This window comes from Mya arenaria, chromosome 16 (assembly GCF_026914265.1).
Source record: "Mya arenaria isolate MELC-2E11 chromosome 16, ASM2691426v1".
Taxonomy (NCBI): Eukaryota; Metazoa; Mollusca; class Bivalvia; order Myida; family Myidae; genus Mya; species Mya arenaria.
This window is the reverse complement of record NC_069137.1, coordinates 46,953,432-46,976,514: the sequence shown is the minus strand read 5'-3', so window position 1 is coordinate 46,976,514 and position 23,083 is coordinate 46,953,432. Positions and strand designations below refer to the sequence as shown.

Genomic DNA, 23,083 nt, shown 5'->3' with positions numbered 1-23,083 from the left:
TTTGGCCTAGTATGATGAAATGTATTGATCGCATGCAAGGCAGTTCAACTTAATTTGTTTCAGTTTATTTTAGAAGCATTTATACGTCACAACATTAAAATCTACTGTCCAAATTGAAACGAGTTAATCACATATAACTTCATAATTTTAATATCTCTCAGCATTGCATAGCATATAATTATCCTGCATCCAGTGTGTCTGGTTGTTAGTCTACCCTCATTGTTCATATAATTGTATTACTACTCAATTTAAAGTAAATTATTAACATAACTGTGTAATTGATGATATTATCTTTCTTAGTTTCAAGTTTATACCTATCATGTTATTGTTGTATATCTGTTTATATTGTATAACAATCTATATCATGTTATGAGGAACACATATGTGTTAAAATAAGTTAATAAATGTGATGAGTCCTTCATAATGTTTTACTTTTTTATCAAGGAACATTAATGATGCTGAAAGTTCAGTGGTGTTAATGGATAATTAACCACGACACTTAAACGATTAATCGATATGTTAAATTCGTGAAATACAGTGAAATGTCACACTTACCTGTTAACAATAAACATAGGTAATTTATTTGTCGTTTTCATTTTATTTACAGAGTCGAATTCATTTCTTTTGATTTTCGAAAATGAGTTATATTCTATCATTTTAAGTACACATCAAGAGCTCAAATGAATTTGATTGTAGTACCAGCTAATAAACTGTGACAAAATTAATCACTTAAAAATTGAAACTTCAAAGGACTTACTGACAAGCAATTTTGATGCGGTTATGATGGAACTACTACGATAGAGCAAGCACGCAGTGTGTTTCTTAGTGTGTAATGTTATCTTTTTTCGGACATACACTGATAAAACATGTCAACATTCATCATTTGTAGCTAAAAAAAACATCTGGCCACGAAACATAATGCATATATATTTACATGTATTAATGAAATACATGTTTCCCTTGTCGAAAATTACACGAGCCTGAAGGTACATTAAACAACCAAGTAAAACTTTTTTTTGGCTAAGTAGTCTTACTTGAGGATTTGTTTAAAAAAAACTGTGTTTTATATTGTCGAGCCTGTAATTTAGCATATTTAAATTTTCTATATTAGAATTAGAAATTTTGACTAGTGGTTGGAAGTATATATTTCTAAGGCTGCTGTTAAATGCATTCCAGGTAAAACACAAACTGAGAAAAGTGTTGTAATGTTTTATTCAAGAGATCTCCATCATCATTAAATTGGGCAATGCTGAATAATTATGCTTTCACAGTTACCGGGGATAAATCATATGTAACCAATATTTTTATGGCAAAACATTTTGATTTATAATTATAAACATGTAGGTGAAATGCCCCTTTCTGTATGCTGTATTCAAGCTTTTTATGAGCCTTCTCTACACAAGTAAGGACTCGCAATACGTAATAAAAACTTAAGAGAGTTTATGATTTGGTTCACAGACATTTGTATGAACTTGGTTAAGTTGGTATGCAGGATCATTGGTATAAAAGGTAATTGGGATTACGCTCTATAATTTCAAATGTCCATGTACTAGAGACAATCCGAGAAAAAATATCAATGGCTCAACGAGAGTTTTAATATAATATCGCAACAGCTTGTTTTACATTCGTTGTAGAATAAACAACTTAAAACTATCTAAATATACATATTTTATAATTATGTTACATTTTTCTATATAATACAGAGCAAGAGCCGTTGTAAATGCCACTCTATCAGTGAGTAAGTCACTATAATCAAACCAATCATTTATCAATGATTCAAATCATTTAGATTAATAAATACTTCGAATAGTGTAACATTTTGAGACGACTTTTTCTCAGCATATTGACAATGATAACGTTTGATCAGGACGTTTTTATTTCGTAGTCAGCATTCATTTCGATTCTTTGAGATCCAAACAACACTTGCAAACAGCTACTTGTTTCTGCCTTAAATGGGGATGTAACATCAATATATATCAATGCTACTTACTTTACACGAGCTAAATTAAATAATTCTCTATTTTGGCGAATATGCCGAAGCGTTTTAAAACGAGCGATATCATTGGCCAAAATATCCCCATCAAATCATGACGCACCAATGAAATGGCTGGATTTGACACACCCTAAACAGACGAAATGTGAGCGAAATAACCATGTGTGATATATGCAGAACAACGGAATGGGTCAGCAGTGGGTAACGACGATTTTTTTTCAGAGCATAACATAGGCTGATGCAATTAAACGATATTAGTCACAGCAACTTAATCAGGAATTTGAAAACAAAGAACATGTCCAGGGGCCAGAATCACTAACGATTTGGGTCTGAGTTTGTGGAAACCCTACATATCAACCGACTATCATAGTATTCCCTTTATGTCATATCTTTAATGTATTTTTTTTTTTTTTGAAATATAAGAATAGTTATCTTTAAAACGAACGTTAACAATCGACTACAAACTATCTATTTCTTTCGCGTTATATTGCGCAAGTCGATTTGCCAATGCGCACTAGGCTTCAGCATATTACGGACTCGGAAAACACAGCGTATTATACGAAAATTCGGTCCGGTGTCCATATCATATGTTTATATCATGTACTAGTTTAGACGGAAATTTAACGGGTATGGAATAAAGAAACATCCTACCAATCTTTTTTATATTAAGGTCGCGCTCGATATCGCTCCTTGAGAAGGACTTCAATACCTCCATATCTTTTGCAATTCTAATCTGTTCCTTCTTGAAGTTCTCCTTGTATATCCCCAAGCCTATGTTGTCCAGCCACTCATCAACTGTTTTCTAAAATGCAATTTAATTAAGGATTAAAATTCGACTTTTTGCATTTTATTGGGGTATGGTATGCAATGGGGCTGTTCAAAATGGGTGGAGTCCGAAGGAAATGAAAGAAATGCAAAATGTCGAATTAGGTTTAATATATGTTGCATTCATTTACAATCTATCACCCAAATCGCAATATGATTTTATGAAAAATTATTTATTGCTTTTATGTTCAAGGATGTTTTATTGCTCTTGTTTTTTGTTTTTGTTTTGTTTTGTTTTTTAAACAAAATATATTTGTACCTTTACATCTATGCGTGTAGATCTTTTGTATTAAGAAGATATTGTCTAAATACTTCACTGCCCCCATAAATGACGCTGTCCGATTGGTTAAAAGTGGTCACGTGTACAAGAAAAATAACTCACCGGTACAAAGGCTTGAATTTCATAATCTGGAAGGCGCTTGATATTTTCCATAAAAAAACTTTTCAAGCCTGCACCTGGAAAAAGGGATTATGTTATTAACTGTGTTAGCTGTGTATGGTGAACACGGCATATTTCATTAAGGAAAAGTCTGTCAAATTGTGGTTAAAATCACTAAAAATGTTAATTCACCAAAGACATATTATACCCCGATTTATTAATTAAAGTGAATAGCTCATGTTGGGTAAAAATAATTATGTAAATGTTATTATGAGTAATCTTCCTACGTTTAAATGTAGATTTCTTGACCAGTTTATTCAAGACGGGGCAAAATTACAGCATCTTAAGTTAAAATTGTACCTTTTCCTTAAATTCAACAATTTCCTTAACTGTTTTATTCCACTGGTACAAAGTGTTATATTAAGTGTATATTCTGCAATAAAAATATTGAACCTTTTTGAAAAATGAAAACACCATTTCAGAGAATTAGTTTTTTTCAAGAAATATAGCAATTCCAAATTATACACTTAAGTCAAAATATGTTTAAATTTTATAATGAAAATGTTTTAAAAAGTATTCATCTTTTTTGGCAATAATGTGATACTAAGAAAAATGTACATTGAAAAAAACACAATTGAGAGCATTTTAACGGATAATCATAAAACACAATGTTTTGGTTGATACGAACAAGTCTAATAAGTAATTTGCCTACATGAAATAAGATATTCAAACATGTTAGACTAAAGAAATTTCGAGAATTTTGGGCCAGGTTATGAGTTCGCTGGATTGCACATTTAAATAATTTGAATGGTTAACAGTAATTATAATATCAATACACATTTTGTCAAACAAAACCATATTATTGTTTTATATAATGGGCAATAGGTGCGTACGTGTAATGTGTCACGTCCCAGTATGTATAAATTTATGGAACTCTTTAATATCGAAAATGAAGCTATTTTGAAAAATGTAAGTGTTTATATTTTTCAAGCATTTGAATTAAGAAATACTACGTTGTATTCCATTTAATGTGTATAGGTTTGTTGCAATCGTCGTTAATTTGTTTGTTAAGAAGTACGTAGTGTTAGTGCACCTCTCTATACGTGTATAATTATGTATTTATTTATATTATTTATTTATATCAATTCTATTTCATAAATGTGTGTTTATTGTATATTGCTGCTTTTGTCGCCATTGTATATGTACATGTTTTGCCAGATGGGTCTATGACCTTCTTGGAAATAAATGTTCTGTTCTGTTCTGTTCTGTGTGAGTTTGTACGCATTTATGGGATAAATAATTAGGGGGACCAGAAATTATTTACTTCTATACCTTGTTAATCAATTTTCAATCTGTACTTTTTAAATGTGTTAGTAGTAATCAGAAACGTTACAGCCTGTTTGAACATTATATATCTGATTTGTATTACAAATGTTATGTGTTTTACAAGTATTTACCTCTTTTCACATATTGTATGTGTTGAGTGTAAAATAAAACTGAAACTGAACTACATCAGAAAGAAATGGTTAATCATAATTAGAACACTAGTAGTTGGAACTTAGAAAGCAATACTTACTTTTCACACCTACATCTTTTAATTCCTTTTCAGTCATTCTGCTGATGAAAATAGTATTTTCGAATCCATGCTCCTTAAATCTCTTTACCAACTCATGTTGCCCCTATAAAAGTTGATGACCTCTTACATTTGAATATGTAAAAAGTATTTCGCAATTGAATCAAACAATATAAGAATTAAAAAGCTCTCAAATTAAAACAGAACAAGTGACAAGTTAATGTATCCGATGTATATTTATATGGTTGTTAGTATGCCTGTATCAAATTCTTGATTGATCGGTCATTGATTTAACATATCTAATAGTCAGTAAGTAACCCACTTTCAATGATTGCAAAATTATATGGGGTCGACTTGCATCAAAATTAAAGATGCACTCTTATTCCCAAATAACATTTACCACAATTTTTTTTTAATACGAAAAATGATGAATAGATATGGAAAACAATGGCTCTTATGAAGAACACCAAATTAAATTTGAAAGATCGGTGCAGAAAACACAGTATTTCTACCTTATCAAACTAGACCACAGTAAATCTTTTAGTATTCACCAATCATTTTATATTTTTGCGTTTTCAGCTATTTAATACACGGTTACAATCTTGTTATCAGTTAATAATATATTCCATAAATGCATTATTTAGTATAAAGTTAAAGGTTTATCACTCAAAATTTATGTTTGTTATACATGTATATGTATTGATTTTGAATAAGAGTGTCACTTTAAACATGATTAAACGTTTAACATTATTGACAATGGCTTGACGAAATAGAAGCTTATTTGTACATCGGATACTTCATACCTAAAAGGAGTTTAAAACGAGCATGAATACGATCACTGATGTGTTTTATTGATAGGATCTCTGAGATAATATCCTTTGAGCATGCCCTGTTACATGGTTTCGCACTTGTACTCTTGGGTACCTTTTCGAAACTACCCCAAACACATCATATAAATAAAACATGTTAAGGTTACGTTAATCTTAATTATATCAACTAACTGGAGTGTCCCTTGATTCTTTGGGAAGCCATTCCTCGACTGTCCGTACTTTGTTTTCAGTACCTTCCTCGTCGTCGCTGTTGTCGTCAAAAACTGCATTGAGATTTCCTAAACAACAAAAATAATACGAAAATAGGGCTTGCTGACTTAACCTTTCGTTCCTCCTCAAAGTTTTCAAAAACTGCGTTTAAATATTCCTAACAGACGTTTATAATCACAAAAAGCTCATTTAATGGAAGATGAAACCACTGACAAACTTAAAAAAAGAAAAGGTTGATTAAAACATGGCAGCTTGTCTTAACTTCTTTTTAACCTTGAAGCGTATATCAAATGCTCAGATAATTGAAAAGCCAATCTTTGTACTAAACAATGTAAATTATTGATATGCATGAAACATTTCATAGAAAAACTATTCAATAACACTAGTTTTATAAACATCTCGATAGTTTATGCTACACTCGTTAAACTCGAAAAAATATATTTTGAATCTTACCGGCTACGTTCGTTTCTTCGTTCAAATCGCCAACGATACCCATATCAAACCTCACAGATTTCCTATAAGTATGTCAATAACTGTTGTAGTTTTGTAAGCTAAACGTTTTCAAAGTTTTTATGTTTCAGTGGAGCAGTCACAAGAAGGGGATATACAGCTAATCAAATTTAAAACAACAGCATCTGTATAGTTTATACTCATTTCTTTTAGCTAGATTGTGACGAAAACTGACAGCTTATAGAATCACGCTCGAGTACGTTGCCTGGGCAGAAACAAGTACTGGTGTCTATTTCGAGAGGCCATGAGAAGGTACCCCTCTTGTGGATCGAACCCATAACCTCTCGGGAGAGAGGCGGACACCTATACCACTAGACCACTCTCACTCTCTTCATATATCTGTATATTAGGTGTTTCACCATACGTGCTACAGTACATGCATTTATTGCAATGCACCGATACCACCGAGCAGACGATAAAGAGAATCACTGTTTAAACAAACATTGTATCAAAACAAGAACACACTCATAAAACATATAGGATCTGACACGAGTTGTCATTTAATACAATATTTTATTAAACGAGTTTATGAAATTTGTTAGTAAGCGAGCCAGTTGGGGATTATTGAAATAAGAAATAGCCGTTTCACAGCATTTATAGATCAATATGTAATTTTAACTCTCATGATGCATTTCAATTTCATGGACGAGTTTAATAAAATTCTTGTATTAAATGACAACGGGTGTCAGATCTTTTTATCACATGCTTAAAACGGTGTTTTTATTACCAATTTAGTTCCACTTTCTGAACCGATTGTTTGACAGCCAAAGTACTCAGAGTAGAATGTCAACGATGCGCCATATAAATAGTTCCAAATTAAAATGACAAAAGTAACTAGCAGTTACCATGTTTTAATACTGATAAAGCCCTTAACAAATCACAACTATAAAAATGTGTTGTAAAATATCCAACAACATGAATAACGAACGATTTTAACCAAAAAAAACAATAAGTACACAATTAGTGATGAAACGATTATCGAGTACAGTCGATAAATCGTCGCTGACAATGCTATGTCGGCGACAATCGATAGTGGTTGTACAAAATCGATGTCGCTAATGTTACTTCCGGTAACTACGTATTGTTTTTTTTTGGTTTCTGATTAAAGTCCAGTAAATGTCAATTTTTCCTTCCGGTCAATTCTCGTTGAATTCATTTGAAGTTTAAAACTTAAGTTAAGTTATTAAAGACCGAAATGTACATACTGTTTGCAAAAAGCATAACTATAGCATCACACGTACTGATTCCAGGTTTAACCATTTCAATGATCATGACTATACTATGTATAAAGAATGTATTCCTTACTGATATTATGAACTTTCGATTATTGTCCGATTGTAAATCGAAATGCTTGGTCCGATTCGATTCGATTATCGATAACAAATGGAGTCCGATTTTCAAACACTACTCATAATACAATAGGAACTACGAGACAAGCCAAGTAGCCAAAACGTCAACGATAACCATGTTTATAGACCCAAGATTGAAGGCCAAGCAATTACTGATCGAGATACACACTACGGCACAAAACAAACAAACACGAAGAGAACATTATGCATTCAAATATCTGTATTAATAAATGTATGAGATACCGCCTAGGAACATCCAGCTCAGCATCGAGATCGATTTGGGTATCAAATAGCAGGTGATTACTCAATTTATCTTCTTTCCCATACATTTTTAACGTGTCTAAGTATTTACTTAGTATATACCTCGTACCTAAAATCAGAGATCTTGAGAGATGTGGGCTGCTCTTCGTCTACCATTGACTGGGATTCCTGTGTCGTGGTTTGTCGACCCAATGACATTGTTCGCATTGTTGTCGTCTTTGTTTGTGGAAGCTCAGTTTGTGTGCTTGATGTTGCAGAAGTTAATTGCTTTTTAAAGCAGCAGCTGCAAAAAAAGAACATTGGTTGTTGTATACATTCTTGAATAGGGTTATTTCTGAATCCCCAAATATAACATTGTTTTTTTTAGTGTAGTTCGCTATATATTTCACCGAGTAAGCACCAAAAGCTATATTTTACTAATTGCGTAGCCACGAGTGAAATATTTACTTTCGGTGTTTACGAGTTGAAATATATTGCGATCTTACACTGAAACAAACATCGTTTTCCTCTTTATGTTATATGCCTAAAAGGATGTAAAATAACATTTATAGATTTTCAGAAAATTGCGCCATTTTGTAATTCGGAAATGACGTCGTTGGAATTGGGTATCAGTCCTGTGCGCGCCGACGTTTGATTGGATTGTGAGAGCGGGCTTAATTTTCTAAACATTGTGGGCTTGGTGACCACAAACCAACCCCAAATGCACCCAGGCCTGGAATTGAACAATGGGTCTGGTTGAATGGTCAGATTTTAGAAATCCACCAAGTACATGCTTGCGATTCACAATAAAAAGAAAGCGTTAACTATATTTGAAGTAGCATTGACCTTGACAACACGTCACTATTTTATTTAAGTAACAGAAAACTATGACGTCATTTTTCCGATGACGTCAAATTTTTCAAAATATCTATTTCTGCCTGTCGATGCTTAAATCGAAAAAACAAAAAGTGTTCTTTTTATAAAAAAAAACGACTTACATATTACATGTATATAGAAGACCCATTTATGTTTTTCGCGGTTCAAATACTAATGGCCTGTGATTTCTTTACGTACTTTGATAGCTTAAGAACAGGGCTGCTATTCAATATTTGTCTTAATTGGATCTAAGAACGATATTACTTACTGGATTACTTTTTATTAATAACTGACCGAAAGAGTGAATGAAGGCAATGATGTACTACAGTTGAATATTGAAAACCACTCCAGTTTTCTATACGTCCCAGGTCGATAATTTAGCGTTTATGTTATATAATATACGAGCTAATAAATAGTTTACTGTTTGCCTTTACAGAGCTTAATTTTCATTACAATTCTTAACTATCAAAACAGCAAAATGGCGTTGTTAAAATGATACATTTTTATATACGTGCTGCATTGCAACACATTATGTTTTTGTTGTGTACTTACAAGAAAAAGGATTTGAATGCCTTAGTCAGTGAATCTTGCCAGCTTTTGTTAACTTCCCGGACCGAGTGTGTTTTTACCTCTCGAGTACCTACATATTTTAAAACATAAAACATTATTAAAAGACAGCTAACGCACAAAATATAGCACAGATCAGTTCAATTTCAATTACTTAAGATAATGCTTAAAATTAGTGGCTAGTCTCTTAAACTATTCTCATTTGTAAAGAAATATATCATTTTACGTAGAAAGTATAGAAATAATTACCAAAATGCAACTGTCTGATGTTCGACATATTAAAAAGGATCACATGATGCTTATGTGATAAAGCGATCCAAGAAAGAAAAAGTTGTTAATGTAACAAAGAAACCCGGGACCTTGAATCTCGAGAGATAGTCTGAGATAAGTATGTGTAAGTTCACTATTTACAACTTGATATTTATTGCATAATAAAACATTAGCGGGTGATGTATTGTACGGATATAGTTAGTGATTTTCCAATTCATCATTTCGCCCACACATTCTAGCTTAGCCGTTTTTGTTACATTTAATACTTAAATTTCAGTTTTTACCTAATCCGTATGTGCAACATGACCGATTTTGACCAGATTGTTTCATTCTTATAATATGTTGTATGTTCTCTTTCTTATGGGAGTCTTTTGCGCAAGCCTAGTAGACGTATTTTTTTCTTGCATACCGGACGTGTGTTTCCGGTCATGTGACCAGTGCTGGAAAAACCATCTTACAAACCCCATGTAAGATGAGTCACGCGCAACAAGGCGCCACTTCTTATTTCATTTTTTGTATGGTTTATGAACAAAATATTATGCCATTTCAATAAAGCACAATCAAGTATATATGTTTGCAAGACTTTTAATTAAAATTGAACATAAATAATCGTTAAAATACGCTAATTTTAGTTATTCAAAATTACTGCGCTCTATGACGTCGGTAAACAACGTCGCACGCGCTTTTTGTTGTAATTGTACAAAAGTTCGTTTTCAACGTCATTTTTTCCACAAATTGATAATTTAGATATGCAAGAAAAAATATCAATCATGTTTTCCAGTCCGGATCGAAAAATCCGACCCTCGGGCACGCTGCGTGGCCGGTAACTCGGCAAGCCTCGTTACCGGCTTACGCGCGTGCCCTCGGGTCGGATTTTTCGATCCGTACCAGACACACATGATAGATACTTATATTCTTATGGGAGTCTTTGCGCATGCCCAGTAGACGTATTTTTAACTATAATCCAGTTAAAATGCACAAGGATCAAGATTTAACAGACACACACAACACACAATACAACAAACACAGTTGCCTGACGTATCATATAAATATTGACTGCCTTGAGGGTGACAGTGCATATTGTCAACCTGAGGTAAATACCGTCTATCGAGGCGACTAAAATACCATATTCACTGACAGCTGCGAATCTTGCTTCCATTGCCAAGAATTGTCGGCTGGTAAACAAAGCGCTCAGACAATACAGACTTTAAGTAAAATACTATCAATAAATCCCGTATTCGTACCGTATTGCCAATTTCATATGTTCTATAGAAGTGAGGTTTTATAATAAGTGCCTTTTAAGGTTGCAATGCCAGTTTTATATAAATCATAATTTTTCACATACAAATCCAACATGGCGGCGTATTTGTAGCGTTTTTTCAATTTCATGACGTCAGAGGGTAACAGTGCGGCAGAGGGTGATAGTGCAGGGTGATGGACGAAAATATTGCCCTGGCGTTTTTACTATATGTTCCATAGAAGTGAGGTATAATAATAAAATATATTATTTATGTATAGGGTACCGTCTATGAATGATCAGTGAACCAGGTGTTCACTTGGAGTTTTACGTGAGCCCGCAACCCGTACATATAAAGGTGTTTTCTACAGTTAGACAGTTGGCCCCTTAATGCAAGTACTTTATATAGTAAGACATACTTGAGGAATTTGGAGTGGCCCGATAAGGCAGGTGGCCTTTTAAAGCAGGTGACCGTTGAACCAGGTTTGACTGTACAGTCGAACCCCGTTGGCTCGAACCCAAAGGTAGCGACGAAACATCCAGAGCCTCGGAAAATTCGGGCCAAGTGGGAGTGCTTATATTCAGTTTAAAGAAATCCGTCTTTTTCATCCAGGTCAGTGTCGTCCTATACATCCAGGTCAGTTTGCATATATAAGTATTAAACATGCACATAACATATACGTACCCCAAGATCGATCGGTGATGTTACTGATGCTGTAGATCATTAAGACGAGATAGCCAGCCGGGATACAGAGGAAAAACCAGACGCCATGGAGTAGATAGACAAACTCCCAAAGATGTAAGATTCCAGTGATGAAAAATATGCCAACCATTATCCCGAGGTAAAGAGTTGTAATTGATATGGGGAAGCTTGCTTTATTGATAACTGAAAAGAAAAACAGTAAGCTCAGAAGTAGCATGCAGATACAGATATATATTAAGTTTATCGATATTAAATTGCGCAGAGTCATCTTTGAGCCTTTTTACAGACACACCCATGTTGTGATTTTTGTATATACAAAACATTTACATGTAGATTTTACAAATAAAACGTCAATAATAAATGATATCATACCAGTGTCACTGTCTTTGCTAAAGTCTTTTGCAATCTGAACTGCAGCACCGACCATTACAGCCGACATGATCACAGCGTACAGGAATGTTAAAAGTTTTGCAACCTGAAAATAACGTAATGAGATTGTACATACTTATATGCTGTGTGTAATAGATGGCCTTTCCTGATTTGTATTTCGCCGTTTGCATTACCGAGCCTAAGACCTGCTTGAAACGCAGTAGGATCTGACCCACCGACATGCATAGCTGACATGATCACAGCGTATAGAAATGTTAACAGCTTCACCTGAAAATGACATGACCGGAACGTGGTATATATGATGCGTGTTCTAGATAGGAATTGGCAGTTGCTTTAGTATTTAGGCGTTTGACCACAAGTACCGATTATCACAACTGACATTATCACAGCGTATATAAATGATAACAGCTATACAACAACCTGAAAATGACATGAACGGTGCTTAACACATATATTGAGTGCACCTTAAGTCTTGAGTGTACCGAAAATTGCTAATGCCCTTTGTAAAAGCAGAACAGGGGCCGTATTCAAGTATCTTAGTGAATATTTTCATCTTAGTGAAAAATTTGTAATTTTTGACAAGAATTATTTTAAATACCCTCTACTTTTCAACATATTTATTCATATGCATATATTGTTAAGACCATTTTCTTGCTTATTTCCGTATTTTTGGTGGATAAACATTGTCCATTTTCTAAAAAAACTAAATTAGAAAAAATGACAATTTTTCACTTAGATAAAAAATGTTTCTAAGATGCTTATTGAATACGGCCCCTGACAACTAAATATGAGACAATTGCATCGTTCAATAGCTTATGCGTTAGTGCAACAGCGTTTGTGAATCAATAATTCAACGAAAACTACAGTGACAAGCCCAGTGGTCGAACATTTGAAAATATTTACAACTCAACTTCCATTCCTTTAATTCCATCAATCGATGAACGCAACATCTTCGGATATGTTCGGATCGCAATTCATTGCATAACAATTTACATGAAAAATATTTATCTTGGTATTGTTTGTATTGTGTCAGAAGGACCCTTAAAGTATAAATCAACATTTTAAAAAGTGTTCATTTTTTAAATTTTAAATGTATAGTTGCCATAACTGTTTGAACTTTACGTTTAAAAGTGATTTCAAGTTGTTGATCTTTTCCCGCGATATTGTGACGGCATTTGAAAAAATGCTTTCGGTTACAGTCGGTTCGTTCTATTTACAGAATGGGTAGGAAAGGGTTACTGAAAGTTTTTTTTTTAAATGAAATTAAGTATTTTCATAACAATTATTGAATGAAATAATGAACTATGAGTGTAAATATAAGTAATGAATTGCGGGTTTGATGTCATTATCGGGGATATGAACGCAATTGGGCTGGTCAAAGTACGCGTGGAATCCTTCGGACTCCACACACTTTGACCAGCCCAATTGCGTTCATACCCCGATAATGACATCAACCTCGCAATTCATTCCTTAAATAAACCCTGTTTAGAGACAAAAAGCATTGGCCCAAACGACAATGAACTACAGATACAAACGTATAAACACCACATACACAAATACAAACAGATCCAAATGATAGGATTACCGCCTTGGAACGGCCAGGGACACACAAGATCAATGGAACACGATTATACTTGGAGCTTAAACTAGTATGTATGGCCATAACCTCACACTTGTCCCAACTTTTATCAAAAATTACAATATTAAAAAAATATAAGCCTCATCAGAGCCAGTATCAACTTGAAAACAATGAAGAATAAAGGAAAAATAACATATAAACTTATAAAGTATTTTCAAGTACTCAAAGACCGGATACAAACATCACCTGCAAACGAATGAATCAAGCCGGAGCAACAGTGCTAGCTCTTAAAAGGTACGATCAAGTCATTCAAAATTAGTTCTTATTCAAAGGTGGTTCAGCAATTTATATCGGATCCAGAATAGGCGCGGTTGAATACTGGCTAACGTTCTAAATTTACTGTTATTTAATCAATTTAAATGAGTCATGTATACAAACATAAATGATCTAACTAACGTTTAGCTGCGTCTTTGATGACGTAAACAGGCACGTAGCTGCGTATCCCACGGTAACAAGTACTTGTAGCACAACGCTGGTCGTAACGCCGATATTCCAAGAGTATTTGAGGCCACCTGTATACAAATAAAGAGTTGTGCTTGTAAAATAAGCTTATATGTGGTAATGGTTAACATTTTGTGCAAGAGTATTACAGCAGTTACTGAAAAACGACGTGTATACATTTGTAAGTTTGATGCAGATTGTACTGAATTGTGTGGTCCATTATTCAAGGGTGTTATTTTCAAATTATCTCGCGCAATTATAGCCATATATACCGACCCATGTTCATCATCACAACATTTGTTAACAATATAGATTAAATTACGGTGAATCCCGGTAGCTTAACTAACGAAACCCTTGTTAAGGTTAAGGCCGTTCAGACACTAAACGAGAGACACACGACTTCACAATACTTAATGTACATAAGAATATCTTAAGTAGTACACGTGTGGTTGACCACCATGCAATGGTCACCGAAACAGATGTTCATTGGGTTTAAACTAATTTATGATCACTCAACCTCACACGTGTTCTAATATATAGTCGAACCCTGTTGGCTCGAACTCCGAGGGACCGGCGGAAATAATTGGAGCCATCCAGTTACAGCCAACGAGGAAATCGAGCCAAGCGAGTTCGATCTAACGGGGTTCGAATTTATCTTCAAAAATGTTTATGTACGGCACACATGACGAAAAACGACCTTGGAATAAAACATGTATAATTAATAATGCTACAAGCTGTTTACTGACACACATACGCACGCACGCACGCATGCACGCACGCACGCACGCACGCACGCACACACGCACACACGCACACACACACACACACACACACACACATATATATATATAACGTACCGGTTACTACCAGGATAACTGAGCTTGGACTTATAAGAGTGGCACTCAATATGATCATCTGATACACTAGGAAAATGATGGACACACGGGGGTTCAACTTTGAGACTGAAAACATAAATGGGTTAAGCTGAAAGCCAGCGACTAAGCTTTTTTTAATAATTTCTCATATCTATATCTCAACTTATTACGCATGATTATTATCCTCAGAAATGAAATCGTATGGTACACATAATGTGTAACCTGGAAATATTATTTTAAAGCTAATTTGTCAGTAATTTAGTTTAAAACAACAACTCAATACGTTGTTTTATTTCATATCATAAAATGCACATGTGACATATTGCATTTAAATCTTTTCAAAAAACATTAGTTTAAACTTATTTTTATTGCAACGATTGTGAAAAACAACATTATAATAATCTCTTTCGTTGGCATGATCAAACGCGAGAGTGTGATCTTGTGTTTTGGGGGAAAACGGAGTACCCGGAAGACACCCACTTGTGACCACAAACCAAACTTACATAAGCCCGAGAATCGGGAAGCGTGTGCAAAAACATTGCCATAATCGGACAACCTAAAATATAACACAAAAATATGCTTGGCCATAATGTTTTAATCGCTCGATCTGACTCACTGATGCTCCATTCCTTGATTAGAAGCATCAGGTTTGCTAATGTGGACGCAACCCAGCGACGCCTCTGTTTGAAGAACTCGTCGAAGTCTTCCGGACAATGCGTACTGTTCTCTGAAGCGGCGCAATATTCAATCAGCCAGCCACTTTGGACCTGAATTGGACATATTCCTAATAGCGTTATGGGTAATGACAGTAATTATTGGTTACAGTTTGGGGCCAATCCAAATATTTTTTTGGATTCTAATTTTATTGCCCGTGAACAGAATTAAAAAAAAGAAATATTCACCTATGGTCATATACGAAATTTCACATATTGCACTGTATATACGTTAACTTCAATTATTATACCTCACTTCTATAGAACATATATTGAAAACGCCAGGGCAATATTTTTGACTATCACCCCGCACTATCACCCTTTGCCGCACTGTTACCCTCTGACGTCATTAAATTAAAAATGCCTCGGTCGACAGTATTTACCTCATATTGACAATACGCACTGTCACCCTCAAGGCAGTCAATATTTATATACTGTATACCTCACTATGTCCTAACTCACCAGAAGGGTACAGAACCATCTGTCTTCCCCCATATCTTTGGTGAGGAAGTCGAATGCGTGTTCCACATTCGTTGCATACTGAGGAAGGATATCCCTGATAGCTCGGCATCTGTACACACTGAAACATCCTGGTGAACAGAGAACTGACCCAATAACATGTTCCGCCGCCTGAAAAATAGTGTTGAATGATGAAGAAATTTTGTAAGTTCGTGTCAAAATAAACAAAATACTTCTTATCATCTCGGCCAGCGTACGTTAGATAATACAGTATGTCACAAAATAGTAGGCAGAATTTCCATATGAAACAATATTAAAGTGAAAACGCAAATTTTGCAAAATGATTTTTGAGAAATCGACTAGCTAGAAATAGGCTACATATGAAAAACAGCACACCAAAGTATAACGAGTGTCTTTAGAAATCAGTTGTTTATTGCGTTTTAAAACAATTGGAACCACATGAGTTGGCGTTTCCGACGGAGAAAAGATAAGCTCTTGTAAGCACTATTTGACTTTGTATACGCACAGGTGCAAAAGGGGATTGAACTCGTGCTATTCCGTTTATTGTTGTATGATATATACGGTTTGGTGACATGCGACCCCGAACTCATGTGAAACCCGCATTGTGTTCAGATTTCGATTTCGATTAAGCCTTTCGAGATGCTTTGACATTCTTAGAATACTATATTTCATAATTATTTGTGATAGACCGTTGTTAGGAGTGACCTGTCTAAAGCTGAAAACAATGCAGGTTTTGCATATATTTTATGTCACATGTCATTAAATCATATTGGTCATTCGGCACTACATAATTTAGCTTGAGTTCAATCCCTTCGTACCGGTGTGAGTACGGGCATATGTAGGATTCTCAGCCTTTAAAACCAGCAATTAGTGGTACTAAGAAAAATTTGATACCAGACATGACAACCGCTCCCAATGGTGTATTGTTTGCCCTACACGTGAAATATAATTACCTTCTGAAACCAGTGACCGATCGCGTACTCGAAAACTTGGTACCACACTAGTGGACCGCTCCCAAGGGGATGGGTTCTGGCACACACCGCTCCGACTGTGTTATCTCGGGTCATGAGGTCAAGAAGGGCTTCAACAGAGTCAGGTGTGAACTGCACGTCTGCATCAGTTGTGAGGACAAAACAGTCTTCTTCCGATGCTTTACAAAAGTAAAGCATTACCATGACAATTGACAGAAAACAGTGATTATACTAATAAGAATATACAAATTATGAATTAAATAGATAGTGTTTTGTATTATTGGTGTATAAGCTATTCCCATATCATATGTGTTTCACCATTTCTATTTTATAAGCTGGTTTGAATCACTCTCGAATTGGTAGAAATCAGAAATTATTTCATTTTTAGAGGCCAAAGGAACATTCCCCTAGTGGTGTTCAAACCCATACACTCTTGGGTGAAAGACGGACACCTTAACTTAACCATTTGACCACTTTCACCCTCTCGCTTACCATTTTCGTCTTGTTTAAGGAGAAAGTCGAGCACATATGACATGTACATCACCTGACTCCACCTTTTCTTGTTCTTGACCTTGAAAAAAATCGAAGATTAAAGTGAATATATTCTATCTGCTTCTGAATGTAATTTCACATAGAACCTTTCGGCTTTCACCCCTTAAAATGTAGCGATACGAGATAAGCATAATGGCTTAATAGTAACTACAGGGGTAAGTAACTAAACTATATGATAAACAATAAGTAACTAAACTATATGATAAACAATAAGTAACTAAACTATATGGTAAACAATAAGTAACTAAACTATATGATAAACAATAAGTAACTAAACTATATGATAAACAATAAGTAACTAAACTATATGATAAACAATAGGTAACTAAACTATATGATAAACAATAAGTAACTAAACTATATGATAAACAATGTATCAGTCATCATTTTTCGAAAAGTTCTTATATTGATACATATGTATTGCTATAGAGACAATATGGACATGCATTCTAGAATGACATTAGAAAACCGTCATAGCTACTTTCCTATTGGCCAAATATATCTATAGAAAAAGAATGTTGTTCAATGTCAAACGTTTACATATGTTAACATGAAGGATAAACTGTGTTTTTCCAATGTCTAAACATTATATCCTTGCCTCATGTACCTTTGAACTTTTAGAGATGAAAACATTGACTTCATTCAAAGTGAAGGCTATTTCAGGTATATAATTTTAAGTCGAACAATGTGTATTTTTAAGTAGGCTATTTTTCCCATGAGTCATATGATCACTCTTTTAATTGGCTTAAAATGTAGGTTATGTTTTGAATTGATGGTCATCGTAGTCTCCATTTATTCAAAAATAGCTTAAAAATTAGTCAAATATGTCTTTTATTACACAGAAACATATAGGAAAGTTTAATGGTTGAGTGTAACTTTTAGACTAAGAAGCATTCAAGACAATACACAACATTAACAACGATATCAGTAAATGGAAAGTAATTGGGTATGTATGAATTTGCCACTACCAATTTATGAACACCACTACATTATTTAGCACCAAACACTTTTCCTCTTACAGCATATTTGTAACAATATATTGAATATGATTATACTACAAATTATATATTTAAGTAAAGATTACTGCATACTATAATCAAAGCTTAACAAACAAAACATTAACCTTTAGATTATCTTTAAGGTGGATTCGGAACACCATTCCTTTCCCGCTGTCTGCAGCTTTTAGTTTCCATGAAAATGAGATTCCGTACGGGGTGGCGTTTTTGGTACTGAATTCTGCTTCTACACCTACAATCGACAAGGTTTAAATCAAAGCAAATTACATGTGTAAAGCGTCTATAGCACAGTCTTTTACTCACTAATTCATTGAGTTTTATATAATACCATTGGGACTATTCTGTCCGATGTTTTGAAACCAATGCTTATTTAATAATGCTAATCACCATATGAATCTGGTATTGAAGAAGATGCTGGTACACTATTGAACAGGTCAGAGACAAGACATTATAACCGATGCTACTCAGGTAGTATGTCTGGAGAATATTACACTATTTACGTCGATAATCTAGAGATAATGGTGGTGTCGAAGATCATATACTGCTAATGTTTATACACTATTATACAATTTTTACGCCGTTTAAATGACGAGATTTACCGTCGGGGGAAAATATGTGCATTTAAACGCAAATACCCACGGGTGTAAATTTAAAAAAAAAGTCTGGATGTAGGGTAACTTTGACCACGTTTGTAGTTCATATAATACAAACGCAAAAAAAAATTCCCCAGGGGATTATTTTAATTTTTTAATTGTTTTACAGTACATAATTGACAAAACTAATCATTGGAAGGAAGTTGTTATAAAACATCTCTATTTATTGTATTTATTTATTTTTATGAAATTTATCGGCAGACTGTTCCTACAAAGGACTGAAATGTTTGCAATACAATGTTTATGCACACGTTTGGCTACTCATGTATCCGGTATGCGGTCTAGTACAATATATGCAACTACCTATTGTCTGGAGACGATACTGCTTGAACCACTGCTGCTAATATTAGGCTTCTACAATAGTGTACTGCTTTTTCACCGAGGCTAACATGTACCAGATCTACATTCCAGTACAATGTTCAATCAACGTTGTTACTTCTCTTCTGATGTTCACACGTTGAAATCAGCAACAGAAATGAAAAATGCTTCTGATTCGTTCATTTTATACCCCGGGAACCACAAGGAATTAATTTATCCATTTCAATTCGGAATATCCCATTCCAATCACAGTTATTGACTCTGAGGAGCGGGAGGTCACCTTAATAACACAACGATATTAGCCAAAGGCCATCTTTTTGTATTTAAATGAGTTTCGTTTACCAAAATATTACTATCTGCTTCAAAACCTTGCATTAATTCTTATTAAGTCACAGCTTTCCATCTTATATTCGGCTAACAAACGTTGAGGCTAAATACAATTAATTGAACAACAAACTTGTAGCAATCACGGTATTAATTCGTTTCATAAAAAAACAATATTGATCACAGTACTACATTAAGCTATTCGGCCATGTATTAAGCATACATTTGGAAAAACATTCAGATTTTCAAATGTGCAAAACATATTAATACTGATATAAGAATCAAGGTAACCTATGGCAATATTAGTAGATCAATACACTGACAATTTACACTCCACATTTTCATTTATAGCTACTGCGCTTGTTCCTGTAGTTCGCATTGTATTAATATTAAAAAGAACCACTAACCTAGCACTGTTTCAGCAAGTGAAACCAGCTGTAGTACAAACTCCGTTGGGTTTCTGTCCTTCACAGCTCCGTCAAAGAAAACGTGGGCCTCAAAGTGCCGGTTGCCTTTTGCTTGTGCGAGATTAAGTCTTTGTATAGACTCCAGTAGCTGTTTCATCTCATAATCAGCCTGCATATTTAGGTGTAAAAGAGCAGCTTGAATACTTAGGTGAATAAAGCAGTACGCATATTAAGGTGTAAAAGAGAAACCTGGATAGTTCGGTGTAAAACGGCAGCCTGGATATTTATGTGTAAAAGTGTAACCTGGATAGTTAGGTGTGAATGAACAGGCTGAATAAAATGAATGTGTAAACGAGTATCCTGAATATTTAGGTGTAAAAAAGCAGCCTGGATATTCAGGTGTAAAAGAGCAACGTGCAAACTACGGTGTGAAAGAGTAACCTTAATATTTGAGTGTAAAATAACAGCCTGCATAATAAGATGTAACAAAACAACCTGATTATTTAGGTGTAAAAGTAATAATTCGGATTTAAACTTCTTTATCTGTTCATATAATTCGGTGTTACTTACATATCTTAAATATCAAGAACATGTCATACATGCAATAATCTTTGTAGGCTACTGGGTTTGTCATTGCAGTTTTAAATGTTTTATTAGTATGATTTTGTAAATTGAATGAGCCGTCTCAACCAAACCGGAATAGCTGTTTTTACACTTATGATGTTGTTGTTTTCTTTGCTAGCAATAGATCTCTCTCCGGAAATGTATTCAAGCATTAGAGGAATGGCTGATAAACTTTGTCCAACAGAAGAACAAAAACAATAATTGTTAATTGAGTTACAATATTTAAGAATTTCAACATTTTAAATGAGAACCAATCGAAGAGTGGACGGTGATATCTACTTCGTTAATTGACGTCAATAAAACCCTTTTCGCTCTAATTCTTCGAAATGAAGGTCAATTTAAATGCGATTTATTAACTACTTTCATGTCATTACCTCTCTATACATTGTTGTACAAATAAAAATCTTTGACTGCTTTGCCTTTTCAATGGGGTTTTGATGATCTTCGTCGTGGTATTCATTCTTTCTGACCAGCATCAACCATTGCTCCAGTAAGGCAGAATTGTACATGGGTGTCCAAAATAGCTGCAATAATAAAAATACATGGAAGATTTCGTATCAAGGTATACTGTTATGATACTGGGGCACGATTCGTTAAAGATGTTAGGCGTAAGTTGAACTCATTTTATTGTCATATTTTTGTTATTGAATTTCAATCAGTTTTTAAGTTGAACACAAAGTTGAGAATATGGAAACTAGTCTGTGATGTTTCTACGGATTTAAGGTTTTTTAAGTTCTACTAAGATCCTGCTCTGATTAAAGGTTTGTGTTCTATAAGCATATAATTATGTCAATCGGTGTCTAAAAAGGTTAAAAAATGTAAAAACACTTAGTATGTCACGTATAGTTTAATGTACATGCAATAGCCAAAAGCACTGAATTGTTCGTCGGTGTACAGAACAGCTGCAACAATTTAAGTATGGATGTAGCAGTTAAGATACTAAATATGTAAGAGAAAATATTATAGCAAGCCACAAGTGTACACCCATGTTATGATAGTGGCCTAATTCATTTTCGAAATATAACTCATATCTTAATCAAAATCTCTCTAAAAATGCATTCGCTAATCCAAACTCTCAGGTAAACTAAACTAGATCAAAAGGTTGACAAGTATGTCACACACACACAAAACAGTAATACGGCTATACCTGGTCTTCTTTCAACATCACAACCGACTGCGACCTAATGATGAGATATCCAGTGGATAATATTTGAGCAGCAACCAGTAACAGCAAGGCAACGATTGCAAATGTCCTTTCCGTTGTATCTAAGGCACACTGACTAGCTGTGGTAATATCAGTATCAAATATGATACTTTATATCAATATATTTTTCGTGTTTATTATTTTTTACAAGCCATAAAATTTTGATGAAGGTGTTCTCTTCCTTTTAATATCTGTGAAAACACATGTGTTTAATTAATTTTAATTTAATATAAATAAAAAGGACCAAAAACATTTGTAAACTTACACCTAATTGCATGTTGTAATGGCTATCTGTCCACATGTAACGTTCAGGAATAACATAGCAAACGCAATCGGTGAACGAACATATAATACTGAAATACTCGCCTGATGCAATGACTATCTTTTCACAAAGTACATTTGGGAAAAGCAGAGCAAACGCCATTGGTGAACTGACAAAGGCCAACGGTATGGAAAATCCGAATTTCTGCATACAGGTTGTACATGCTATGTAAGCCGTGAAATACCCTATAAAACAAATATACAAACGTTAAATACCATGTACAACAAATATTTAACCGCGAAATACCCTGTAAAACAAACACGTAAATTAATAGTTGCTACACCCACTACCGGGATTATTGAAATTATTGATGAGCGCAAAGCGTGAGTTACGTATAATTAGAACGGTGACCAATTGTAACATGCTACGTAGCGTGAGTATATTGTATTAGCATTGTAATTTACCCGCTAGCTTCTTTTTGCATGGTAGTTAATGCAGAAAAGAAAAAAAGAGATCACTCTCTAATACGGTACCACACAAATTATACATAAAGCTTCCTATTTATTCAAACTACATATAAACACAATGCAAAGAAACAAATTTTCATGTAATCTGAAATAAGACTCTGCCTTCATGGGCTCTCGCTGGAAAG

The 23,083-nt window shown here is 34.3% G+C and overlaps 1 protein-coding gene across 1 annotated transcript in view; it reads right to left on the bottom strand.

The window, feature by feature from the left end:
• Positions 1 to 23,083, bottom strand: part of LOC128221732 (chitin synthase chs-1-like) — a 42,923-nt gene that overhangs the window by 10,564 nt on the left and 9,276 nt on the right. The window contains exons 4-22 of the mRNA XM_052930332.1: positions 22,113 to 22,249; positions 21,340 to 21,489; positions 20,342 to 20,510; positions 18,747 to 18,871; positions 17,552 to 17,642; positions 17,054 to 17,250; positions 16,083 to 16,250; positions 15,524 to 15,674; positions 14,890 to 14,994; positions 13,988 to 14,103; positions 11,935 to 12,037; positions 11,545 to 11,745; positions 9,338 to 9,425; positions 8,040 to 8,213; positions 6,264 to 6,325; positions 5,772 to 5,878; positions 4,774 to 4,876; positions 3,201 to 3,274; positions 2,645 to 2,795 (exon numbers count right to left, since the gene is read on the bottom strand). Of these exons, the coding sequence (XP_052786292.1) occupies positions 2,645 to 2,795; positions 3,201 to 3,274; positions 4,774 to 4,876; positions 5,772 to 5,878; positions 6,264 to 6,325; positions 8,040 to 8,213; positions 9,338 to 9,425; positions 11,545 to 11,745; positions 11,935 to 12,037; positions 13,988 to 14,103; positions 14,890 to 14,994; positions 15,524 to 15,674; positions 16,083 to 16,250; positions 17,054 to 17,250; positions 17,552 to 17,642; positions 18,747 to 18,871; positions 20,342 to 20,510; positions 21,340 to 21,489; positions 22,113 to 22,249 (2,472 nt within the window). The remainder of the gene's footprint in view (positions 1 to 2,644; positions 2,796 to 3,200; positions 3,275 to 4,773; positions 4,877 to 5,771; positions 5,879 to 6,263; positions 6,326 to 8,039; positions 8,214 to 9,337; positions 9,426 to 11,544; positions 11,746 to 11,934; positions 12,038 to 13,987; positions 14,104 to 14,889; positions 14,995 to 15,523; positions 15,675 to 16,082; positions 16,251 to 17,053; positions 17,251 to 17,551; positions 17,643 to 18,746; positions 18,872 to 20,341; positions 20,511 to 21,339; positions 21,490 to 22,112; positions 22,250 to 23,083) is intronic.